The 22,355-nt window shown below is 41.7% G+C and overlaps 1 protein-coding gene across 1 annotated transcript in view; it reads left to right on the forward strand.

Moving 5' to 3' along the window:
• The window catches only part of kdrl (kinase insert domain receptor like), a 47,556-nt gene extending 28,558 nt beyond the window's left edge, over nt 1–18,998 (forward strand). Inside the window, exons 19-30 of the mRNA XM_071539388.1 lie at nt 355–468; nt 677–765; nt 934–1,087; nt 1,896–1,993; nt 2,544–2,666; nt 3,138–3,249; nt 6,864–6,963; nt 9,993–10,098; nt 12,062–12,186; nt 13,223–13,301; nt 13,685–13,788; nt 16,285–18,998. Of these exons, the coding sequence (XP_071395489.1) occupies nt 355–468; nt 677–765; nt 934–1,087; nt 1,896–1,993; nt 2,544–2,666; nt 3,138–3,249; nt 6,864–6,963; nt 9,993–10,098; nt 12,062–12,186; nt 13,223–13,301; nt 13,685–13,788; nt 16,285–16,483 (1,403 nt within the window). The 3' untranslated portion in view covers nt 16,484–18,998. The remainder of the gene's footprint in view (nt 1–354; nt 469–676; nt 766–933; nt 1,088–1,895; nt 1,994–2,543; nt 2,667–3,137; nt 3,250–6,863; nt 6,964–9,992; nt 10,099–12,061; nt 12,187–13,222; nt 13,302–13,684; nt 13,789–16,284) is intronic.
• The last annotated feature ends 3,357 nt before the right edge of the window (nt 18,999–22,355 follow it).

A 22,355-nucleotide genomic window follows, 5' to 3' on the forward strand; every position in this document is an offset into this window, starting at 1 on the left:
TTGATTTTTTTCATGCCATTATCTTTGTATACAATCTTCACTGAATGTTCTTGTGAGATATACTTATTCGGTTAAATGGGAAAGTCTTGCTATCTTACATCTGTACTTTATACAAGTGAAAATCTGTTTCTTATTATTCGTCTATGCAGTTTGGATTCCAAACTTACATGAACGTAAAGCTGCCAGAGTGATCTTTAAACAAAACTAAAGGGCTTAAATGAAAATCTAATTTAAAGTAAAAAAAAATATATCCTTTCTCTCAGGGTGTTTAATGATACACTAACCGATGCTGAACACATTTTGTGTATTTTTCCATCATCTTTATACGTATTGGGTGTATTTATGTTGTAACAGGAGGAGCTACGACAAATGAGCGGAAAGCTCTGATGTCGGAGCTGAAGATCCTGATCCACATTGGCCATCATCTGAATGTGGTCAACCTGCTCGGAGCTTGCACCAAGCCTGGAGGTGAGCCAGGAGAGAGCTTAACAATTCAGGAAGCTTTGATATTTAATTCAGTGATATTGACATTCAGGTATGGTTAATTAGTTTCAGTCTAAAAAAAGGATATCACTTGTCAATTTTTTAACTCTTCTGGGCATCTCTCTTCGCTCTGGGCTGTCTAATAAAGCAGAAATACCATACAGATAATCTTAAAAAATCACAATTTTCACAGGTCCATTGATGATGATAGTGGAGTTCTGCAAGTATGGCAACTTGTCCAACTACTTGAGAAGCAAGAGAGCTGATTTCATTGTCTACAAGGTGAGTCACAAGCTCCAAGGTTCTTGCTTTCTCATCAGATTAGTAATGCGCTTGTCAGCAGTGTGAGCGGGGAGAGAATATTTTGACAGCCATATAGTAAAACCCCTTGCATGTCAGCAGCAGCATTGAACCCCATCTCATTTAACATGATGTATGTGCGCCGGTCAGAGCCAGGACGGCAAGGCGGTGTCATCGGGGTCGGGCTGTGAGCTGAGCGAACTCATGAAGCGCCGCCTGGAGAGCGTGGCCAGCACCGGAAGCTCCGCCAGCTCCGGCTTCATCGAAGATAAGAGCTACTGCGACTCAGAGGAAGAGGAGGAAGGTAAGAGCCAAACAAGTCTTCCTTCCCTTCACCCCCGCTTCTCCCCGCTGTCTCTCCCTCCTGCTGTCTCCCTCCTCCCCCTGTCACCTCTGCTCCACCCCTCCTACCCGGGAACGAAGCCCCCCCCCCCCCCCCCCAGCTTGTTTTCTTGCCTTAGTCTGATGGGACGTTTCCTCCTCCTGTTCAGCAGTACAATCACTGCAGCAGGAGCCACTGTCACCCCACTGAGTCTGGAGAGGCCTCTGTTTATTTCCTGTCCTGACCTGGGTGTTTGTCTGCTCTTGGGCTCGAGCCCGGGCCCGGCGCATCGGCCGCGTTGTTCCTGATGTGTTATTTCTGGTTTGATTAGCTGTTTACTCAGGTGGGCTGGTGGAAGGACTCCTTTCGAGTTCCTCCTCTTAGACCCCCGACCGGCACGCCCGGGCCCATAATCACACGTTTCACCTCACATCTGAAAAATAGGAGGAATTCGAAATTTGTTTCATCTTGCGTGTGTAAAGGATGTTTTTAAGACAGAGAGTGTGGGAGGAGGTACATACGTGACAGGATGGATTACTATGATGGCGTATTACATTCAGGGTCTTTCAATTTCCAGTTTCCCCACAGGGATCATTAAAGTTTCATCTAATCTGATTTATCTGACAGGCCTAAAGAGATATTAGGAGCTGCTGATCATACTGACGGCTCTGACATTTACAAATGCATTAGGATGTGCAAGGATTATTGTCCTTACTTTAAATCCCATATATGTCATGCATGAAAAATCAGTCTTACTGGGAAGGGTTTCTGTTTTCTTTTTGTTTCGCAGAGCCTGAGGATTTATACAAGAGAGTTCTGACAATGGAAGATTTAATTTGCTACAGTTTTCAAGTTGCAAAAGGCATGGAGTTCTTGGCTTCACGCAAGGTATGCTGTTCCCTAAGCAAAATGCTTTAAAAAAAAAAACAATTTGTTTATAAAAACAATCCATACATTTTGTAAAGTTTATTGTGGATTTATTGTGTTTTGATTTAAATTTGGATGTTATTTTGATTTAAACTTGAACTCATTTTATTCAATTATTAATTTCGTTGTTGTTTTTGTCCACATCTACTTTGTAAAAACAACATTGCCCCCTGTAAGCCAAATGTCACGTTAGCCATATCAGTCTAGAGCTCATTCATTTTTCAGGTCATTCATAAGTTTGGGGAAAGCGGATGGGGCTGATTAGTGAATGAAGCCATTGTTGCAACTAGCCTGTTATGGACCATTTCTTAGCCTGGATATGGAACACATCATCTTCTATTGTAATATCTCTGATGACTTTACCATGTGTTGTTCAGCAAGCTGCCACGTTTTACAGCACACGGAGTACTATTGTGAAGTAAATTACGTGCAGAGAACTTGAACTTGTACATGTAAATGTCACATCTAATCATCGTTAAAAAAATGTTCCCCCCCTTCCTTTCTTCATTAGTGCATCCATCGTGATTTAGCTGCACGAAACATCCTGCTTTCTGAGAATAATGTTGTGAAGATATGTGATTTTGGACTTGCCAGAGACATCTATAAAGACCCAGACTATGTGCGCAAAGGAGATGTAAGTGTATTCATTCATAGGAAAGCCATGAAACGTTATATTATCCCGTATGTTTTCAGCTGACTGTCATGTACTCTCTTGCAGAGAAAAGAAAATAGATCTTTTTATACAGTTACTCAAAAGCACTTACACTAATAGACAAGATGCAAAATAGTCTGCTACCGCTGACTTGGCAAAAACAATATTGAGCTGATATATCAATATTGAGTGCTGAATAAATTCAACAGTTCTTGGAAATGTCAGACAAAATAGTTGAGATCAGTGAGTTTATCTGAATACTAGATGAAGGCCCTGCGTAGGAGATTAGGTGTTTAGCTGAATCAGAAGTAGCACCTACTCATACAGCTCAAACCAAATGGCTCTCCACAGCAGTGACAGCATAATGACTGATGGTGTTGGTGAGTGAAAAGCCCACACAGGTCAGATAAGATACACAGGTAAATGATTTCTTATCTCAATACCTGTTCACAGGCTAGACTGCCCCTCAAGTGGATGGCGCCTGAGGCCATTTTTGACAAGATCTACACGACTCAGAGTGATGTGTGGTCCTTTGGAGTCCTCATGTGGGAGATCTTCTCTCTGGGTAAGTGTCTTGGTTCTGCATTGACCGCTGGTTTTATTCTTCAGACGCTCACTAGTGGAGTTATTATTCACTAATTAGCATATTCAATCGATTGCCTCTAATGTCTGACCTATCGTAACGATCCATAATGCAGAGGCGGGGAAGAACCTCGCTTATGCAAACATTCAAACTGACCAGTTGCTTATGAAAACATTACAAATTCAAATTGTAAAGGCAACCGAATAGGTATAATGAACAAAACTTTTTAAAAAATTATATATTATTGCCTTCTATACATGGAATATCGGTGCAAGCATATTTTAAAAGAACTTTTACCTACACTTTTACTGTACTTTATTATATCAGGTTATACTGCATGCTAAGCAAAATTATTGTACACCCTCCAGCCAATCAGAACTGAGTATTCTCCCAGGGCGGGGTATCATTCTAAATAACCATGTATTCATATTTAACATACCTTTGTGTCTAATTACAAGATGTCCTTATTACGTCCTGATGAGATTTAAATATTGACATTCAGTTCAGATTCAGTTGTTTTTTATTCTTACCATTCCCATGTGTGCACAAAGCATGGCAGACCATTTCAGTTAAACAGAGGATTCTCTTATCAAAGATGTTCAGTGAGAACAGACTATCCACTGGGCGCCTGGTGCCCCCAGCTATGGAGCCTCACCAGATGCACTGGGTAATAACTGTCTTCTGCCGCTGCGTAATTGTGCCTTTGGGACAAAGAGGGCTCACACTGTCAGCTTGAGAAAACTATTTTCGTGCTGCTCGTGCAAAAACATTAGTGAAGTTAGACTGTGAATTTTAGTACAGGCAAGGGACATTAAAAAGAGAGAATACCTCCCATTTAAGCCATCCGTTTCTTTCCAGCTGGCAATACAAACTGGCTGTAACCAAGCAGCCGATCAATGTAAATGTTTGCCCCTGCTGTGAAACCGCTGCAATCTTTAAGGCAGCATTGTGTGTCGGTCCATGACTGTCTATGCACCGTGGCACAGAGCTCACCACACATTTCTATAGCAAGACTCAGCATGAAATATTGTATGTTCAAATCACCATGGGAAGCAAGGGCAACATTAAGAGTAAATGCAAAAAAAAAAAGGAGAGGATGGATGTAGTGCTATACTGTACTCTTTATCGTGCTGCTTTTGAATCTCCGCCATACAGTGTCATCACCCGCTGCAGTCCAAAGAAAAGTGTGTCAAATTGCATATTCTTTAGAACGTAAAGCACACTGACGTCACTCTGACTCTTTCTTTACTTCTTTCTTTCAGTCTCTCTCTCTCTCTCTCTCCTGCACGCTCCAACGCATTCACACTCTCACCAATACTCACAGACATTTTACGTTTAAGAGAAACACTTACACATCTGGGTAGTATTAGCTGGGCCTCAGAAAGATAAATCAGGAAACAAGGAAACAAAATGACCAAGAAAAATGGCAAAGAGTGAGCTTTGCAACCTGATCATGTTTGGAGGTCAGAAGTTAACCCCGGTTCCAACGCAGCCCGAGTGTGTGTGCAGATAGCTTTGTGAAAACACAAGTCTGGCAATTCTGTCTTGTGGGTTGAAACATCCAAACCATTTTAGTATAGTGTTTTGAACCATGTCTACATGGTGTTAGTCATGCTTGATATAAATTACACAGTCATCAGCACATTTGTTTAGAAGGATTGGCTTACTAAGAGATGAGAGAAGCTTCTATCCCATCATGAAGCACAGAGGTAATATCTATGAAATACACAGGAGCTTTAGATGGCATTTAACACTGTCAGGGGTTTCAGGCAAGCACATGAAAATATTATTTCCTGAGTCAGGAAATTTTATGCATTACATAGCATGGGCAATATTTTCCAAAACCAACAAAATTAGATATTAGATACAAGTTGGCTCAGTGCACAACTTAGTGCACAGGGAGTCAAGCATGAATTAGTCTCATGCTCAAAAATAAAATTTTATGACCAACATTGCAGTTCAAGAGTAAATAAGATTAGTGGTGGTTTCCTTTTGGTTTGTGTGTGTAACACATTTAACAAATTCATGACTCAACAATCCACATTTACCAACTTCAGTATACATTTATGCATCATGCAAGTCTAGTGTGCAGGATTGTATTTCTTTTTCATTATAGATTTATGTAACATGTGTACCATAATTTTATGGAATTTTCACTTGTGCCTACAGAATGAAACAGTAGGTTTTGCTATTGGCTGTTGATGGTGCATTGAGATGGGAAAGCATGTATGTATAGTATGTATATATGTATAGTTGTTATTTAAGTAGAGATCTTGCAAACAAACCACCTGTAAGATGTTTTTTTTTTTTTAAGATTTATTTTTGGCATTTTCATGCGTTATTTGACAGGGAGATAGTTAGAGACAGGAAGGTATGGGAGAGAGAACATGTGGGGCTCTTCTCTCTACCCTCTCCCTATCCTGTCACAACTGGATGGCATGCTGGAGTAACAAAGTCAAGTGCTTTTCTGATTTATGTTGTTTAGACAGTGACATCTCCTCTGTAGGGATACAAGAATGCTTGACGTTTGCAACAAAGATTACAATTTCCTAGGCGGGAACCCTCTTTGTAAACTGCTGTTGTTTTCCCGCACATAGTGGCCAACATTGCTTAGCCTCAACTTATCAATCATTCAGAATCTAACCTAAATTCACTGTAGTGTTTTTTTTCCCCTTGGGTTGTTTCTCTAGCTCTGAATGCTTTGTCTAAAGCCTATATCCTCACTTCAGCCCACTTGACAAAATACCTTTTAGTGGCAAGAATTTAGTTACTAGTCAAATTGCCCAGTTCTATCAGTTGCCTCATATTGTATTATTGCATATTGTAGTGTTTCCCACAGGATGCCAGTTTACTTCAGGAGGGTTTTTTTTTTTTTTTTTGACAGCTTGTTAATGACGTTTCATTTAGTGAGCCCAGTAACTTGTATTTTTTCAGGCACTAAAGTCTCTCAGTGTAGGTCAAAGTAATGCCTTTGCAACATTAGTTGTCTTTTATACTTCCATCTGATTATCGATCTGATTTTCAAGGCTACAGTATGTTTCAAACTGTCTCTCCATTCAGTTTGTGTTGGCACAGACACACCACAACTCGAAGGAGCACAGATGCGCTGCATCTTTGGTGCAATGAATTATGGTCATTGTAATTCAGCAGCACGCTTTTGGTGCTTGGCAGCATTAAATCTTGATTGCTTGAAAACTACATTGGCAAGAGCCACCAGCTTCATGCATCATGCACCCAAAATGAATCCAAAACAAAAATTTACTTGGGCTGTTAATTTACCTGGGCAAACTGACCAAATATTACAATTGTATGGGAAACCCTGTATTAGTTGTAGGCAAAATCAGAGAGTACCAGAGTAGTAGCAGAGAGTACCAACTCGTCAGCTTAATTTTCTCAAAAGTACTTTAATGTGGCTTTTACAATGTAAATGTAATGTAACTTCACATAATCATGTGACCTCATCCTGCATCATAGTGTAATATTGCCCTTTCCTTAATAAGATATAGTCATACTCAAAGCTAAATACTATGTCTAGTGGCTTTGTATGAATGAAATGTAACTGTGTGATAAGCGTCTGCCTCTCTCTCCTCTCCCAGGTGCCTCACCGTATCCTGGCCTCCAAATTGATGAGGAATTTTGCTGCAGGCTGAAAGAGGGGACCAGGATGAGAGCCCCGGAATACTCTTCCTCTGAAATGTGAGGATTCATGTCACCTACGCTTACTTTGTACTTTGAGAAAACACAATAGCAGAGAGGTTTTAACTAATGAAAAGAAGACTGATATGCTAGTGAACTAGTGATTTTCTCTCAGCTAGAAAAGCCTTGTGTGTTCCTCTGCCAGCTCCATGGCCCAGACTGTACCTTCTCCTAAGGGTAATTAACATTGACCCTTACGCGGTCCAAGAAAGTAACAGCAACCAGTAAAAGCCTCCCATATCGATATGCAGCTGAGAGGAGGCATTGTATCTTTTTCCCATGTTATCGTTCTCTCAAAAGGCCAGGAGCGCCTGATAACAATCCTGGGTAATTCTGCCCACGAATGTTGCAGGAGGAAACATTAGCTTCTGATCAGCTCTGCGGTGGCGGGCTTGAAGCTCAGATCCATTTTCTGACTGACACAGACGCAGCCGTAACTGAGACCCACATTAAAGGCAAAGTCTGGGACAGAGTGGAAGTAGCCCCAGTGAGGAGAGCCAGAGGCTGGACATTTTTTCCCACTTTGAGTAAGAGCTAGTGGATGCTGTTGAAAATAAATATCTGTTGGGGACTAGAAGGTCTTCTCCTTTGGTATCAGCGCTGTCAGTCAATGATGAAGCCAGACAGAGGGAGCTGGGATTGTTTTTGTATTCAGGAGGGCAGCCGTTCAGGCCGGCATGAATACTGTGACTGTCCTGTCCAGTGCTTGTGTTTTGAAGATACTGTATGTGTGTCTGGTGTCTGGTTTTCATTTAAAATGGCGCATGTAGTCAAACTCCACATGTCTTATTTGTTTTGAAAGGATAAATGCTGTACTTGTGCTTGATAATGATGTAGTATCAAAAGGTCCAGAGTTTTAAAGCATCTTGTGCCAACTGGAGCCAACCTAATGGATTTATCTACTTTGCAAAGGAGACGGTGATTGGAGATGACCAGCAAAATCCAACCCAGACTCTAATTTTCAGAAGTCAAAATAGAAGATCCGTAGATCCAGACCCGCTGTTGCCAACAATCTCTCTTACTCCTCTCACTTTCCGTCTCGGTTCAAAGCAGCCCATTGATAGAGCGAAAATATAAATGCCAGATTCTATATTTTTGGCATGCTTATGACCGTGAGGCCCAACTTTGATTTAAAGCCAAGATAAGACCTGCTGATAATATTTGAAATGGGATGCAGAGTGGTGTAATGCACTATAGTCAATGGGGAAAACTCTACTCTCCAGAGGTCTGGCACTGATCACATGACATCTGTAAGTCTGGGTTCATCCTGTTCTGACACCTTGACCCTGACCTTGAGCCCAAACCCCTAATATATGGATGATGAAAAGGACAGGAGGTTGCAGGCAATGTTGAGCAATAAATTTGTGCCACTGCAGCACTGATTCATCAGTAGTTTGACCCGTTGCCTGTTTGGAACATCCCCAGTGGCTTTACAGCCATCTGGCCTGATGAATTTCAGAGGAATTTGGAGGATGCTTCTCGAGAAACAGGAGTACAAAAAAAAATCAGATGCCTCACTTCCCAACCCAGCACACTTGCCCAACCGGACACAAGTACTGCAGCACTAAGGAATCTTACACCCACAATGGTCCCACAGCAACACCATGCTGTCTGAAGGCCCGAAACATGTGGGAGAGGGCGATTTATTCTCATTATAGAGCAGACAGGAAGTGTGGTTTAAATTGTGCAATCATACAATGTGTCTACATCCCCCCTCGATGATATGTGTGGTGGCTGTGATCATGCTCTCGACATCCTGTCACTGTTCGGAGCGCTGCCACCTGGCCAAGTTTATACTCATTAACATGGGAATCGCAGCCGATCGGCGTCCACCAGCCGGACCTGACGACATGGAGAGGACCAGAGCCTCCTCAGCTGAGGCCTAGGTGCCCTGAACACAAACACAGATGGAGAGGGAGGGAAGTCAATACAGCAGCAACAGACCATCTGCTCTTCATGGCGATTTTCTCAAAACCTGAGATTAACTAAATCTGGTGCCAATAAGGGAAACACAATGGGGTTAATGGGCACCTGGCTTTATTTACATAAAACTTTGGATTTATGGGGGAGAAGGTGGGCTTGCGGTGGCAGAAACGGGATCAGGATCCATCATTGACGGGGTCCCAATCATTAACATGCTGAGAAGTTGATTTAAACAGCAGCCACAGTGCTCCGTTTCTAAATTCCTCCACGGAATGAGACAGGCCATTGCGATGGAAACTCACATAAATGCTCTGAGTCTTCCCATATGGGCAGAGACGCTGACAGCTTGTCAGACTCCTGAAGGGGGTTTGCATGCACTTCTAGTCTTCACACCGAGACCAGGAGGGAATCAGATACAGCCCCAGAGGCTCGGGATCAGTGGAAAATAGAGAACAGGATGTATAGGAATACTCTAGATGACAGTCGATTTAGAGGAGGACCACATATACTGTAGGTCACCTGTGTGCCAGTCTCCACATGTAGAGGACTGTTTATTGAAACAGCCCACTGACCCAAGAAGTTACTGCTAGACAAAGTACTCCGAACTCTGAGGATAGTTTTCCCTCTCAGTGGCGAGGTGCTGAATGGTTTTCCATCAATTCAGTTGTGTTTTGCAATATACCAACCTAAATATACATATTTTTGTTTTGTTTTGTTTTGTTTTTTGTTTTAATTTCATTTTCCTTTGTTGGCATTTATAGCACCTCTAATATATGGTTGTCCAGTACGCTCTATGTGTACGGAGCTATAGAAACACATGGAAAAGTGAGAAAAAAAATGGAAATAATACATAAATGGAGTTGCTCAAAAATCCCCATCCAAACCTCATAGTTTAGATCATCAGTAAACCAAATATAAACATCTATTTTGTTTTGTTTGCCTGTCAAAATGTTAGCCATGTCAGCTTATACGTATTTCCATCAACACACAGTAAAAATTAAGAATTTTGTAATGCTATCAGCATTAAGAGTACCCATCAACTATGCAGATGGCCTGTGTGTGTCTATGGAGCGATGTCAGTTCAGTGTTGTGTTCTCTGCTCTTAGATATCAGACCATGTTGGACTGCTGGCAGGGGGAGCCACTGGAGCGGCCGACCTTCACTGAGCTGGTGGAGAGGCTGGGAGACTTGCTTCAGGCCAGTGTGCAACAGGTATGACAGAAAAATCACTACTGGACAGTAAAGACAATGAGAACTGTATATACACTGTGTGTTACATAATCCAGCCTTGATCCTTTCCATGTGGTTATTGTCAAGTGGAAAATGATGTGATTGAATCAGTGTGGTGTTTAGCCTGGGTTTATTTCAACAAAAGCAAGAATGAGGGTTTAATATCAAAAGCACTTGAGCTTTGGCACGAACTAAACCTGCAGATCCAAGGCTGGTAACATAACCAGATTTAAGGGAAATATATTCTTCAGAAAACACAACTATGGGTGTCGATTTGGCAAAAAACCCAAACCTAAGCCCCCACATACCTTGGGACTGCAACCATATTGTGACTTTACAAAACACTTTTTTTTTTTAGATTATTTCTTTGGCATTTTTGCCTTTACAGAACACTTATTTTTGGGCATTTTTGCCTTTATTAGATAGTGCATAGTGAAGAGAGACCGGAAAGTCATGCCTTGGGGAGAGGGAGGATTATATGCGACAAAGGCCGGATTCGAACCCAGGACGTCCCGGTTACATGGTATGCGGCTTAGACCACTGACCACTGACCAGAACGCCTCCAAAACTCTTTTAACAATATTAGTCACTGGTTCCGGATGGTGACTCACACACATTGCGAACATTCAGGAAGCAGTGTCTCCGAGTTGAGTCCTGCAGCCTGAAGAAGATGCGAAGCAGCATGGAGCCCGGGGGGGTGCTTAGTGACCGGGAGGGGAAGTCACACTCAACACAACCACTTGGCTCCCTTTGAAATGGCACCATCAGCCTCATAAGAGGAACCACACTCGAAAACCCCTGGAAAAACAAAGTTATTATTAGTGTGACGCAATATCACATTTTCTGCTAGAAAAACTGTGTAATATTACAAATTGTTGCAAGTTTGTAGATTTTTTAAGGGTGTGAGAAAGTCCTGAGCCTCGCCAGCCATTTATTCTAATTAGGTCGACAAATATGCACTGCAGGAAAAATGCCAATATTTCATAGTATTCTCCAGTTTATTATGCGAAACTTGTGAACTGAAATGAAATATTCTTTTTCCTCCTGACATGATCTAATCCTCCATTCACATAAATATGAACAATGTTTTTGAAGCGCTCATCATTACCTCCCTGAAGCACAAAATAAAAGATGACCATATATAAATCAATGAGGCAATGAGAGTAAAAAAAAAAAATCTAAAGACACCAGGGAGCTTTCCCCATATTTCAGATGAAGAGAGGAGTCCTTTTGTGGTAAAAGAACAAGGTGTTACTGAGAAAGAAGTATGGAAGTTGAAAGAAGGGAGCTTAGCATCAACTATCTCTGATGATAGAAAATTGGCCATATCCCCAACAAGAACAGAGCATTTTCAGTCATGAGGAGGTAAAGGATGCCCGTAGTCATGCTCCCACTTCCAGCTCCTAAAGAGAATAGGCTCTCGTCCAGATAGTACATTACTGCAGACAGACGGACAGGCACGCGAACAAAGGAATTACATTAGCATGGCAGATTCTGCAGTGAAGTAATAGGAGATAAAGGCACGGCCAGACATCACATCACATAAAACTACAGCATGTAGCGTTACAAATGACTCTGTGAAAGCTATCCTCATGGGAAACAATCCAGACTGAGCCGAATGAGCAGTGGAAGATTTTAACTCTCCATTAATATAGCTCTGTCACAGTGCAGGGCGGTTGGTCTCAGGCTGTGTCAGCAGTGTTGTCTCCGGCAACATCGTCTCCTCGCCCCAGCTGAGCCTGTGCATTCCGTATTGAATTTATTAGGCGTGACCTTAGTTTCTTTGGCTGCTTGCCGCGGCCTGTGGGTGCTGGATGTTTGTGTAGCATACAGACAGCATCGCCCATGAGTCTCCCTAAGCCTCTCAACTTCATCACATATAATTTGCATCATGCTAGCGTAAGCCTGTACTCTTAGATGCTCTTCTGTTTTTCGGTTGATGCAGGAGGGGAAGCATTACATACCCATCAACACAGCGCTGCTGGCTAAGGTGGGAGACCCGTCCACCACCGTGCCGTCAGAGGAGACGCCCACACGACCCGTCTCCCACCGCGACTCAGGGAGCACCTGGTGAGAGCAGCATGCTGCAGTGACTTTAGTTTGCATGAATACTTGCATACTTGCACAGGCTTTGCTATTTTATCTATTCTTTCCACTGCTGTTGAGTTGATTTTTGTCCTTTTCATAAATCTGTTGCGCTAGCCTATGAACTCGGTATGAGATTCAAAGAAAAACAATCACATTAGCTTGAAGACATGTAAATCTTTCTTCAAACAATTAAAGGCTGTATCTGTATCCAGGTATGAATGTACAGGAGTTGTATGTGCATATTGTGTATTGTTGTATTTTACCTCACTTTTTATATTTTTAAATATTTCAAATATTTTGTTTATTTTGCTAATGTTGCTCATTATTGTTTTATTTTAGGTACAGCCCTTTGAGACATATTTTGTTATATCGGGCTATAATAAACTTTGACTTGGCTTGACTTGACTAAAGGCTAACAGCACTGAGTCTATTTTGCTAAGATAATGTCTAAGTCATTTTCCCACTTTACACTGAACAATATCAAAAACAATTTACATTCCCTTAGCATGTAGTTCATGTGGCGCCCAGACCAAACTCTACTAGGAGACCATTTGGGTCTGACTTGAGGACAATGAGAGGCCTGATTGGCCAGTGATAAGAAATACACACATGGCAGCTCGATGGCCAGAGAGCTCATAGCATCGTGGCCCCCGCAAGGAATTTCCCCTGAAAACCACTGAGCCTGCTTCAAGATTTATGTCCACTTATAATAATATTTGTGGAGCTCTTGGATTTTCACAGGTCCTACAAGTGTGTTTATTGAGAAGGTGTTGAAAAGCAGTAATGACAGTTATCCGTTAAGCGGCCTTTTTAGTCTTTCGGTGTTGAAAAGCAAAGTAAACAAGGTGTGTTTTCAAAGAACAATGTCATAGATGCTGTGCATTGTTGAACTAAATGATTAGGTTCCTGCGGTTCTGTTTTTGAACTTCGCCTCTTGGCACCAGTGTAATCATAGGATTTTCTTAAGAGAACATTTTGGCTGTTTTGGAGTAATACCCTGGAAATATTTTCTTGCCAGGAACATCAAAATCCGTCCTGCTAGTGTGAAAACCTTTGACGAGGTTACCATGGAGAACGGGACAAATGAGAACCATGGGGTGAGTTATTCATCCTGATTCTTCGGTCACACTCAGAACATTAAACTAAAACAAAAACAGACACTCAATCTACGCTCTGACTTTCCTAAACAGACCAATTAGTTCGGTGACAGACATTTAACAGTTCAAGGGAACACCAGAAATCATGTTATTCATAGTTGTTTTGTTCACAAATATACCAATACCGATAGAACCGTATGAGAGGATATAGCATGAATTTTGATTTGGGGTGGATTTTTAGAATTTTTTTGTACTTAAGATATCTGTTACTTGCTCACCAAAGATAATGAGGAGGGACTGATGGCTTATGGTGGCTTTAATTATTTGTCTTCTCTCTCTCCCCTCTCTCGCTCTCTCTCTCTCTCTCTCCCTCCTCCCAACAGGGCGGTCAGTCAGACAGTGGGATGGGCCTTTCCTCTGACGATATGAAGACTCTGAAGCGTTTGGAGTCGTTGGCAGGCCGACCCCTCAGCATCATGGCTCTGGCGTACGTACATTACACAACATGATATCCCTCCATAAGCCCTGCAAGTGATACATCAACACACACATACACACACACACACTCATACACTGGAAGAGACTGCAAAATGCCTGCCTGGAAACCCACCCACTGTGCTGGAATGTAGACGTTATAGCTGTCATACACTCACACACATGCACACACGCGCTCAAGCACATGCACAAAGTCCCTTTCACCTAAAAAAACACATCAATGGCTAGTTTTCCCTTTTGTCAGAAGAAACCATGCAAGAGAGACAGTGGCACAAAGGGGAAGTGGGAGGGATAAAGCCCCAAGGTGACAAGCCAAAGGACTGAGCACAAAAGCAGAGTGGAAGCGTCACTTGAGGTTTTAAGAGCACACACTAAAACTCCTTTGTTTTTACCAAAAGGCTGTTTGTCCTGATTGAGATGCCTCTCAAACTGTTTTAGCTTATGAGTCATGGCTGTGCCTAATCTATTACACTGTTGTCTGCCATAATCCAATGCTAGATAATGAATAGACATAAATAAGAACAAAGGGTGTGATAGGCCTACGGCTCTAAAACACTGTGCATCTTACTAAGCCATGAAAGTTGACATTGAAGAAAAGGACAATACTGTCTTCACTTTAAGCAAGTATAAGTCCAAGGGTTATTTGAGGCCTGTAAAGACATCAAAGTCAAAGTCCCGTTTCTTAGGCAGCTCTCTGTAGGTGACTTAGGGCTTACATATTAAGTTTACTGCAGACAGTGGCAGGGTTAATTTGCAGGGTCATACCCCTGGACTCAGTAATTACACTTTAAACCTCATGGCATTATGCTGCTGTGCCCTGCACATAAGTGACTCTGACACTTCTTTAAAGTATTCTGGTTTCCACTTAAAATGTTTGAAAAAAGAATAGCAATAGAATAAACAGTCCCAGAGCAAATCTCCATCTGTGCCCCAAATTTAGAAAGAGCAATCCTCTTGTTACAATGACTAGGACAAAAAAACTGTCATAAACTAGGAAAAAAAGAACATGTGAATAACTGCTGAGGGAGTAACTTAGAAGACTGGCCTCTTAGCGTGGTTAGGATCACTTTTTGGAGCACCCCAGTTGATATAAGGTCACACACATACACACCAAACTCAGTTCCCCATGTGCTTCATCCCAATCTCTTTATGTACACAATACAAACCTTTGGGCAGAGAAGAGTCAGCACAGCCCTGCCCGTGTTATCAGGGCCTCTGCTATGGGAAAAAGGATCAGCCCAGGCATGCAGAGAATGATCTATATATTGAGGGGAGGGCACCCTTGCTGGGCAACCGTTCAATCACTGCCACCTTTGAACTTATGAGGCTTTACAAGGGCCTCCCCAGTTAGCTACAATGCTACCCTCTTTTTGTGCTGCACCTGGTGCTTCCCCAACTTGCACCGCTCCTCTAGCCAGGCTTCTCTTTGCCAGTAACACACAAGGGAACTTTTTGCTGAATGAACAATATTGCCCAGGGAGTTGCCTCAGCATTGTTGCGGTTGATCATGTAGGAAAGCACTGCTGTTAGGAAACATTTAAATAGATCTTTTGCCCTGGGTCTCATTTTGTTTCCTGTTGCTGAGAATGTTGTTTTTCCCGAAAAAAAAACGGACCTAATATTTTCTTGGTATTGGCAAGGCGACACTACACTATTGTTAACTATTTTTGATGCCTAGTTTACCAGGTAGTTATTCATCAAGATCGGCATTCCACTACAGCTCTGTCATTTACCCCCACTGGGCGCTGACCCTTTGGCCTTGGGAGAGGAGCTGTGGAAACCCATAGCAACCCTTCAAAGACAATAGGCGGCAATTACTCATATTCTGAGCAACAAGTGAAGCAGAAAAGCTCAGGATGATTGATTGCATCATATATGAATGGGGAAAGGAGGTTTGTCTGATCCAATAACTTCACAAGACATATTTCTTAAATCCAAGAATGCCAAGTCAGTATTCGTGTCCTTGGGGAGAACGATCTTCCCAAGTTGTCTTGGAGAGAATGAACTTCTCATGAAAGCATGCTTACAGTTGGAGATGTGCTTGATGTCGCGCGCCATCAATTAAGACGCACAGCTGTTCATTTCCCCATCTATTTCAGCCGGCTGTGTACTGTACACTGCTGCGCTGTTTGGATATGATGTGTTGTTCTTGCAATTAATCTCAGGGCTTCCCATTGGTTCTCGACGGCGAAGTTACCCTCCGAACTTCTGGTTTCTTAATCCATCCTCGTGTTCTTTTGTTTTGGAATCGTACCTCGGCCCTTAGATATTATGTCAAACTTGTCATGGAGGACACAAGTATTCACAAGAACGCATTGTGAGAAAGAGCTAAAGAGAATATGAGTCCTGTGTTTGTTGTCCTGTGTCAGCTATGATCTGGAGCTTTTCTTGGTCAGGGTGTCGACTGAACATCCTATCAGTTAGAATAGTGATGTTTCATTGTTTTATTTACATTTATGAACCATACATGTTGCCTCTGTGTTTTTAGGATGAAGGCAGTGAGCAAGAGCAAGGAGTCTGTGCTGACTGAGGGAGAGAAGGAGAAGTACCCACCGACCGTCCCGTCTCTGGACTTCAGCCTGGACGACCCGGCCCTGGACGACTCGGCCCTGGACGCCGGTCTGGAGTGTCACAGCCCGCCGCCTGACTACAACTATGTGGTGCGCTACTCCACCCCACCTGTGTAGCCCCCCTACCACCTCAGGCCCCGGAGAATCTGACTGATAGCCTCAAGGCCTCTGCTTTGTTCTCCTCTCTTTTGACTCCATCTCTGGACTTCACAGTAAACCATAAAATGCCCTGCCTTCCTCCTCTTTAACATAGCTTTGTTCTTTGCCAAGGTTTGAGAGACAAACATGTGAGATGCTCTGTTCAATTGTGGCTTTGTTTAGAAAGGACACTGTGAGATGCCTCTCTTTGCATCTGCTCCTCTCTTAACTTGCATCTGCCAACTTCCCATAAGCCTCCTGTGCAGAAAAACGAAACCTCTGGTCAGACTGTCCATTCCTCTCCGGTTTTCAGACTCGGAGCCCCACATTAATGCTGCTGGTCCTTTCCACATCCACTGTGATATCTCAAACAGCTAAAGACAGGCTCAGGTATTTCTTTGATCTACTGTGAAAACAAACAAAGCACAATGATTCCAACTACAATACAGATTTTACACAAAATACAATACTTATAAAGGAAGTGGAGTGGGAAGTGGGAGCATAAATGAAGTATGTGTTACCATGAGGACCATCCGGGGAAGAAAGGAGACAGGATAACTGAGGCTTTTCTTGTTTATATTGAGACTATTTTATATCTGTATTAGTATTTTAAAAAGTTGAAAACTGGAAAGTAATTTGTTATTTTATCCTTTTTTAATTATTCTTATTAATTACCTATATAAGGCTAAAGAGATGTTCTTTTTATAATGTGGATACAATGCCATCCGCATGAATGTCAGCTAAAGTTCAGTTGTTTTTTTTAAAGCACCAGGCAGACAGATAATAATATGATGGTGGCTATTAATTAAGGATGTGCATTGGAAATAGGTTTCTTATTTGAGAAGTCATTTCTCCTGTATTCCCCATTAACATGAAATATTAGCTACACTAACTCAGGTTGATCTAGAGTGACAGAGGAGAGAGATACTCAGTTATCTAGTGGTGGATTGGTCTTTTCTAAACCACCCAGGTTAGAGTCAGTCTGGAAAATCCCAGGTTAATGGAGGGAACGGGGCAGAGCTGAGAGTTAGACCAGACTGCTTTGGATTCAACACTACATCTCGACCGTGAATTGCATTTTAAATGAATGAGTTATATTTAGATTCCTCCTCCTGCCCTGATCTCGTCCCGTTATTGAAGAAACCCAAACGCTGTGTATTTTTGTTAGGGCAAAAAAAAAAAGTGGGGAAGTGAGAGGCTACCAGAGAGCCACATGGCTATGTTTATTTTCTTGTGTACAAAGCTAATTAGAAACATGAAGATTAGAATACAACTTCATAGGAACTGTCTTCAAAAGCACTAGTAAAATAAACTTTGCGTATTTATTTAGATTGTAAACATTGTCACTTAATAATCCGGTTCCGCTGATTCATACTGAAATGTTAACCAAAGGATTTACCAGCTCCCTCCTCCTGATATCAACATGTAATATTCCAGCATTTCATTCCAGATTTATATGCTGTTTACGCTGCTGTATACACTATAATGACATAGTAAAGCTGAGGGAATCTGCCTTTGCAGAAGTGTGTATAAGGAAATACTCCGTCCTTTGTCTTGTGCTGATTGTTACTAGAGCTTGCAGGGCAGGCTACAGAAACTCTACATGTGTATGAAGTTAGCACCAGGCTGGTCACTATATACTGGTCACTGTAACTTATATTATCTGTGTTAACATATGTACAATCTGTCATTATTTTTTAAAAGGTGAGCATTTTATTTGTAATACAGAATCTATTGGATGTACTGTGGACCAAACCTTTATTTACTTCACCAGCTAATAGTCCAGCTTGTGTTATCAGACACATACCCTGTAGGAGTGTGGCTAGCTCGTGCTTTTTGACCACTAAATGAAAATGAAGTTTTGTCAGTCAACTATAAAGTGGGTATTTTGAACCCTGCCTCTAAACCCCTAAATGTTGCCAAATGATGTTTTGTTGTGTGGACCAATTGTTTTTTGTTTATTTTTTGTGGAGGGGAAATGATAATGCACTGATACTTTATATCAAATATAATTTTTGTATTCTAAATGTATATTATTAACCAGCAGTGTTGGGGGTCACACATTACAAAGTACTCAGATTTTATTTTATGAGTAATTTAACACTAGTCTTTTGATTAATGTAATTCAATACCTTACGTACTTTTTCAAATAAGTCGGTTGTTACTTTTACAGTATTATGTTGTATTGTTTATTGCCAGCCTATCATCAGTTTCATGCTTTATTATGTTCACTACATCTTAACTTTCCTGCTTCATTTGAATGGTTTGTTCTGTCATGTTGGCTACTGCTATCAACAATAATATGCAAAGGCCTCAATTTGAATGCAAAGAGAAATATATTTGCAATGTATTGTATTTATACAGAACAGTGACTAATAACACCTGCAAGAGTCCAAGCCATCTTCCAAGATTTGTTTTTTGTTTGTAACAAGTTATTTTACTGAAAGTAATGTTCCCCAACACTGTTAACCGAGCATATGAAGTAAATGAATGAATAAAGATCTATATATTTATACATTACTTGCAGTCTAGAGTCATAATTGTTCAATAATCTTGCATGAAGAATATGTATTTGCTCTAGTCAAGCGCACTACCAAGCACCAGAGCTAAAAATAACTTAAACCCCAATTTCAGGACCTTCATTAACCTTCAATATGTGACTGAATCACTGGAAACTTTGAAACTTTGAGTTCTTTGCTTTCATTTGAGCCCAGTTACATCTCTATCCAGGCAATGCAGAGGTTTCTGCAGCTCAAAGTATGTGAGTTAAAACCATGTTGTAGGAATTTAGGCAGGTTGAAGTACTTAGAGGTTGAAGTACATACTTCGAAGTATGAGGAAAGAAGTTGCTGAAAATGATTTAAGGTCAACAAAGAGTCTCACAGATCTTTGAACATTTTTGTGTGCATTGGATTACTTTTTGGTCATCTTGCCTTCCTAAATCAGGAAAAAACAATGTGCAGCTACATTGCTTCACTCTGTAAGACAAAACATTTCCTGCTGTACATTTATTGAGTCTGGAGAAAGGTGACTCATGGGCTTATGAGAATCATGTGTATTTAATTTTATTTTCTTTTTTAAAATGCATACAATCTCCTCATGAATGGTCATCTATGTGATAGTATGTTGCTAATGAAATAAATCATGACTGAGATGATTGAAATCAGTCAGGGCATAAATAAACATTAAAATGAGCAAATCTTGAAATGAAATGGTATCTTCAGACTGGAATGTGGCCCTGTGTCATCAACATTCGGCTCTTCTGCTGCTCCTTGGGCTGTGAGAGACGCCCTTCCCTGTCGGGACGAGGTGCCGGCAGCCTGTCTGTTCACCGGGACAATGCCCCACAGAGCGGGAAAGGAAGGAACTCTTAATCATCCTGGTCACGACCGGAGGACGCCACACACAGGGTTTCCTATGGGACCTCGCTGCCCCTGGTTACTGGCACAGGGCGTGTCCAGAGGGAGCACACGCCACAGGACAGGTTTGGCCCCGGACTGTCTCCGCTCATCACACACAGGATTCACCGTGTTTACGGTAAGGTGAGCCGCTTGTTTTGTGAAACGCTGCCCAAATATTAGACATCTCAACAAAGGACACCTCCAATACAGACTATTTCCAGAATATGAGATGCAAACAAACAAGGGAAGGATGTTGGAAGGGGGAAGGGTATCGTGACTGTCATTTTTTTTTTTTCTTTTGGTAACAAACACAACAGGCTTGTGTATCTACACCTACACAGTACTTTTCCATACAGACAGAAGCATGAAGACCGCCCTGCTCCTTTCCTGAGGGGCTGGACAGACGACAGACTGAGCCTTGAAGCAGCCGTATCACTGCTGAGAGTCTCTTTAAACTAATTCAATAATGTGCAAGACATAAGGTAAAGATTGAGTTCAGGTAAAATCAAAAACTGCACTTCTGAGGTTATTCAAAACAATCAATCCAATTCTCTTCACGTTTAAATCAAATGTGGCACTATATCCAAGCAACAAAAAGAAAAATCTATATTAGTAACTTAGTAATTAGTGAATGCTCAGTAACATACATTTTTGACTGTCATAATGGCAATAATTTACTCTCAATTTACTCTTATAAACCTCTTATTATACTCTAGTATAATTTACTCTTTGGCTCGTTGCTGGAGATGGAGAAAGACTTTTATTCTCAATGACTGTACTTTTAATAGACAATGATAAAAAAACATTCTGGTGGCACTTAATAATGATAAATAGCAAGTCACCAAGTGGGAAATACACATCACTGAGCCTCATATACTGTAAAGTGCAATGCCATGACCTATATAAGTCCTCATTATTGTTCTGTGATCAGAAGTATTACTAGTATAACGTAACAGCATAAATCTGTCATCAGAAGGGCCAAGAGGAGGATATGAGTCAAGATGGAATGCATAAAACATTGTAAAGTGCTTTTGCTCTAACGAGAACAGTATAGGACTTTCCCAAAAGAGTCTTCTGTGTTAGTAAGGTCGCCTGCAGCACAAAAGATTTAGGTTTGGAGAAGCTATAATATTCAAAAACATCCAGTTTGCATTGAGCTTCTCACCCACCGCGCTGTGTGTTTTTGTTTCTTTCATTTAACAATTGTATTTATGAAAATGGACCCCCTCCCCTCCTCGACCACTTCCACATCCCCCGTCCCAAAGCAAACACGGCCCACTGCAGCAAAACACTCCATTAATCATTAAAACAGAGGCATTAACACATTCAGGACCCTCTGAAACGGTGCCAGAACACATCCTTAATCCAACGGAACGCTACGCAGCTTGAAATCCTATCATGTGCTGATTTGAGGCCATGGACCATACAGTACAATGATGCCCAAAAAAAGGTTCCCCATATAATGGCCGCGCAATGTTATTCCCAGACCCCTGCCCAAGAAGGTGAATGGTGGGTAGGCCACATCCGCGCCTCTCACCTAAATGCAGAACAATGAGCCGGATACTGTCCCCTTAGAAGAGTTAACTTCACTCCACCTTTAACAAGCAAGGAAGTATAATAGACCGAGCCAACAACACATCCAGCTAAATAAAGACTCCTCCATAGTGGGCTTCACAGCTCTCTGTAGCGCAAAGGGTGGTGAGAGAAAACAATCAAGCGCCAGTATGCATCAACAGGTTGCTGTACTGTCTTGCAGAGTTATGTGAATGTCTGTGATCATGAATGAAATAAATCTAAATGTGCTGCATCAGGAAAAAGCACAATTTCAAAACATTTCAAATAAACGTTTCATGTTGCCATGAATCATTCGTGTAAAATTCCAAAGTAACTGCTTTACTATAAGTCATCCTCTGAAACCTACTACATTGTTTGACACAGTGAAAAAAAGTCAGCAAATTAATTTAAAAAATCTGGGATTTCACATTCATTCATGAATGATGAATGGTAACCGAAGCCACACAAGGCCACTGCAAATGTTGGCAATGCAGCACGGGGAGTCAGACGAGACCAGATCAGACGAGGCCAGAGTGCCAGTCCACCACCACACATTTGCAAACTGCTTGTGGCAGCAAACAACAGGAAGTTCTGATGTCCCACATTTGGGCTCATCGACGGGATTTGAGTCCACTAAAAGGGGGTCGACCAGAGCCACAAGCATGGTACAGCCGCAGAACAGCCATGGGGTGCTCAACAGAAGCCACGCTGCACCATATCTATCCAGAAGATTATAAGACTGGGATTAGCACCACAGCCCGCCACAAACACGCATTTGTGCTCAGAAACAACCCCAGCATCTTCACATTAATTATGGCAATGTGGTCCCTGCATATTTCCCATGCCCTCCTGATGTATGAGCATCCCCCCCGCCCCGCCACAGACATAAACAATGG

This window comes from Centroberyx affinis, unplaced genomic scaffold (genome assembly GCF_046629955.1).
Source record: "Centroberyx affinis isolate AG114_WGS23_722 - 3 ecotype Tasmania unplaced genomic scaffold, CSIRO-AGI_Caff_v1 ptg003460l_1, whole genome shotgun sequence".
Classification (NCBI taxonomy): Eukaryota; Metazoa; Chordata; class Actinopteri; order Beryciformes; family Berycidae; genus Centroberyx; species Centroberyx affinis.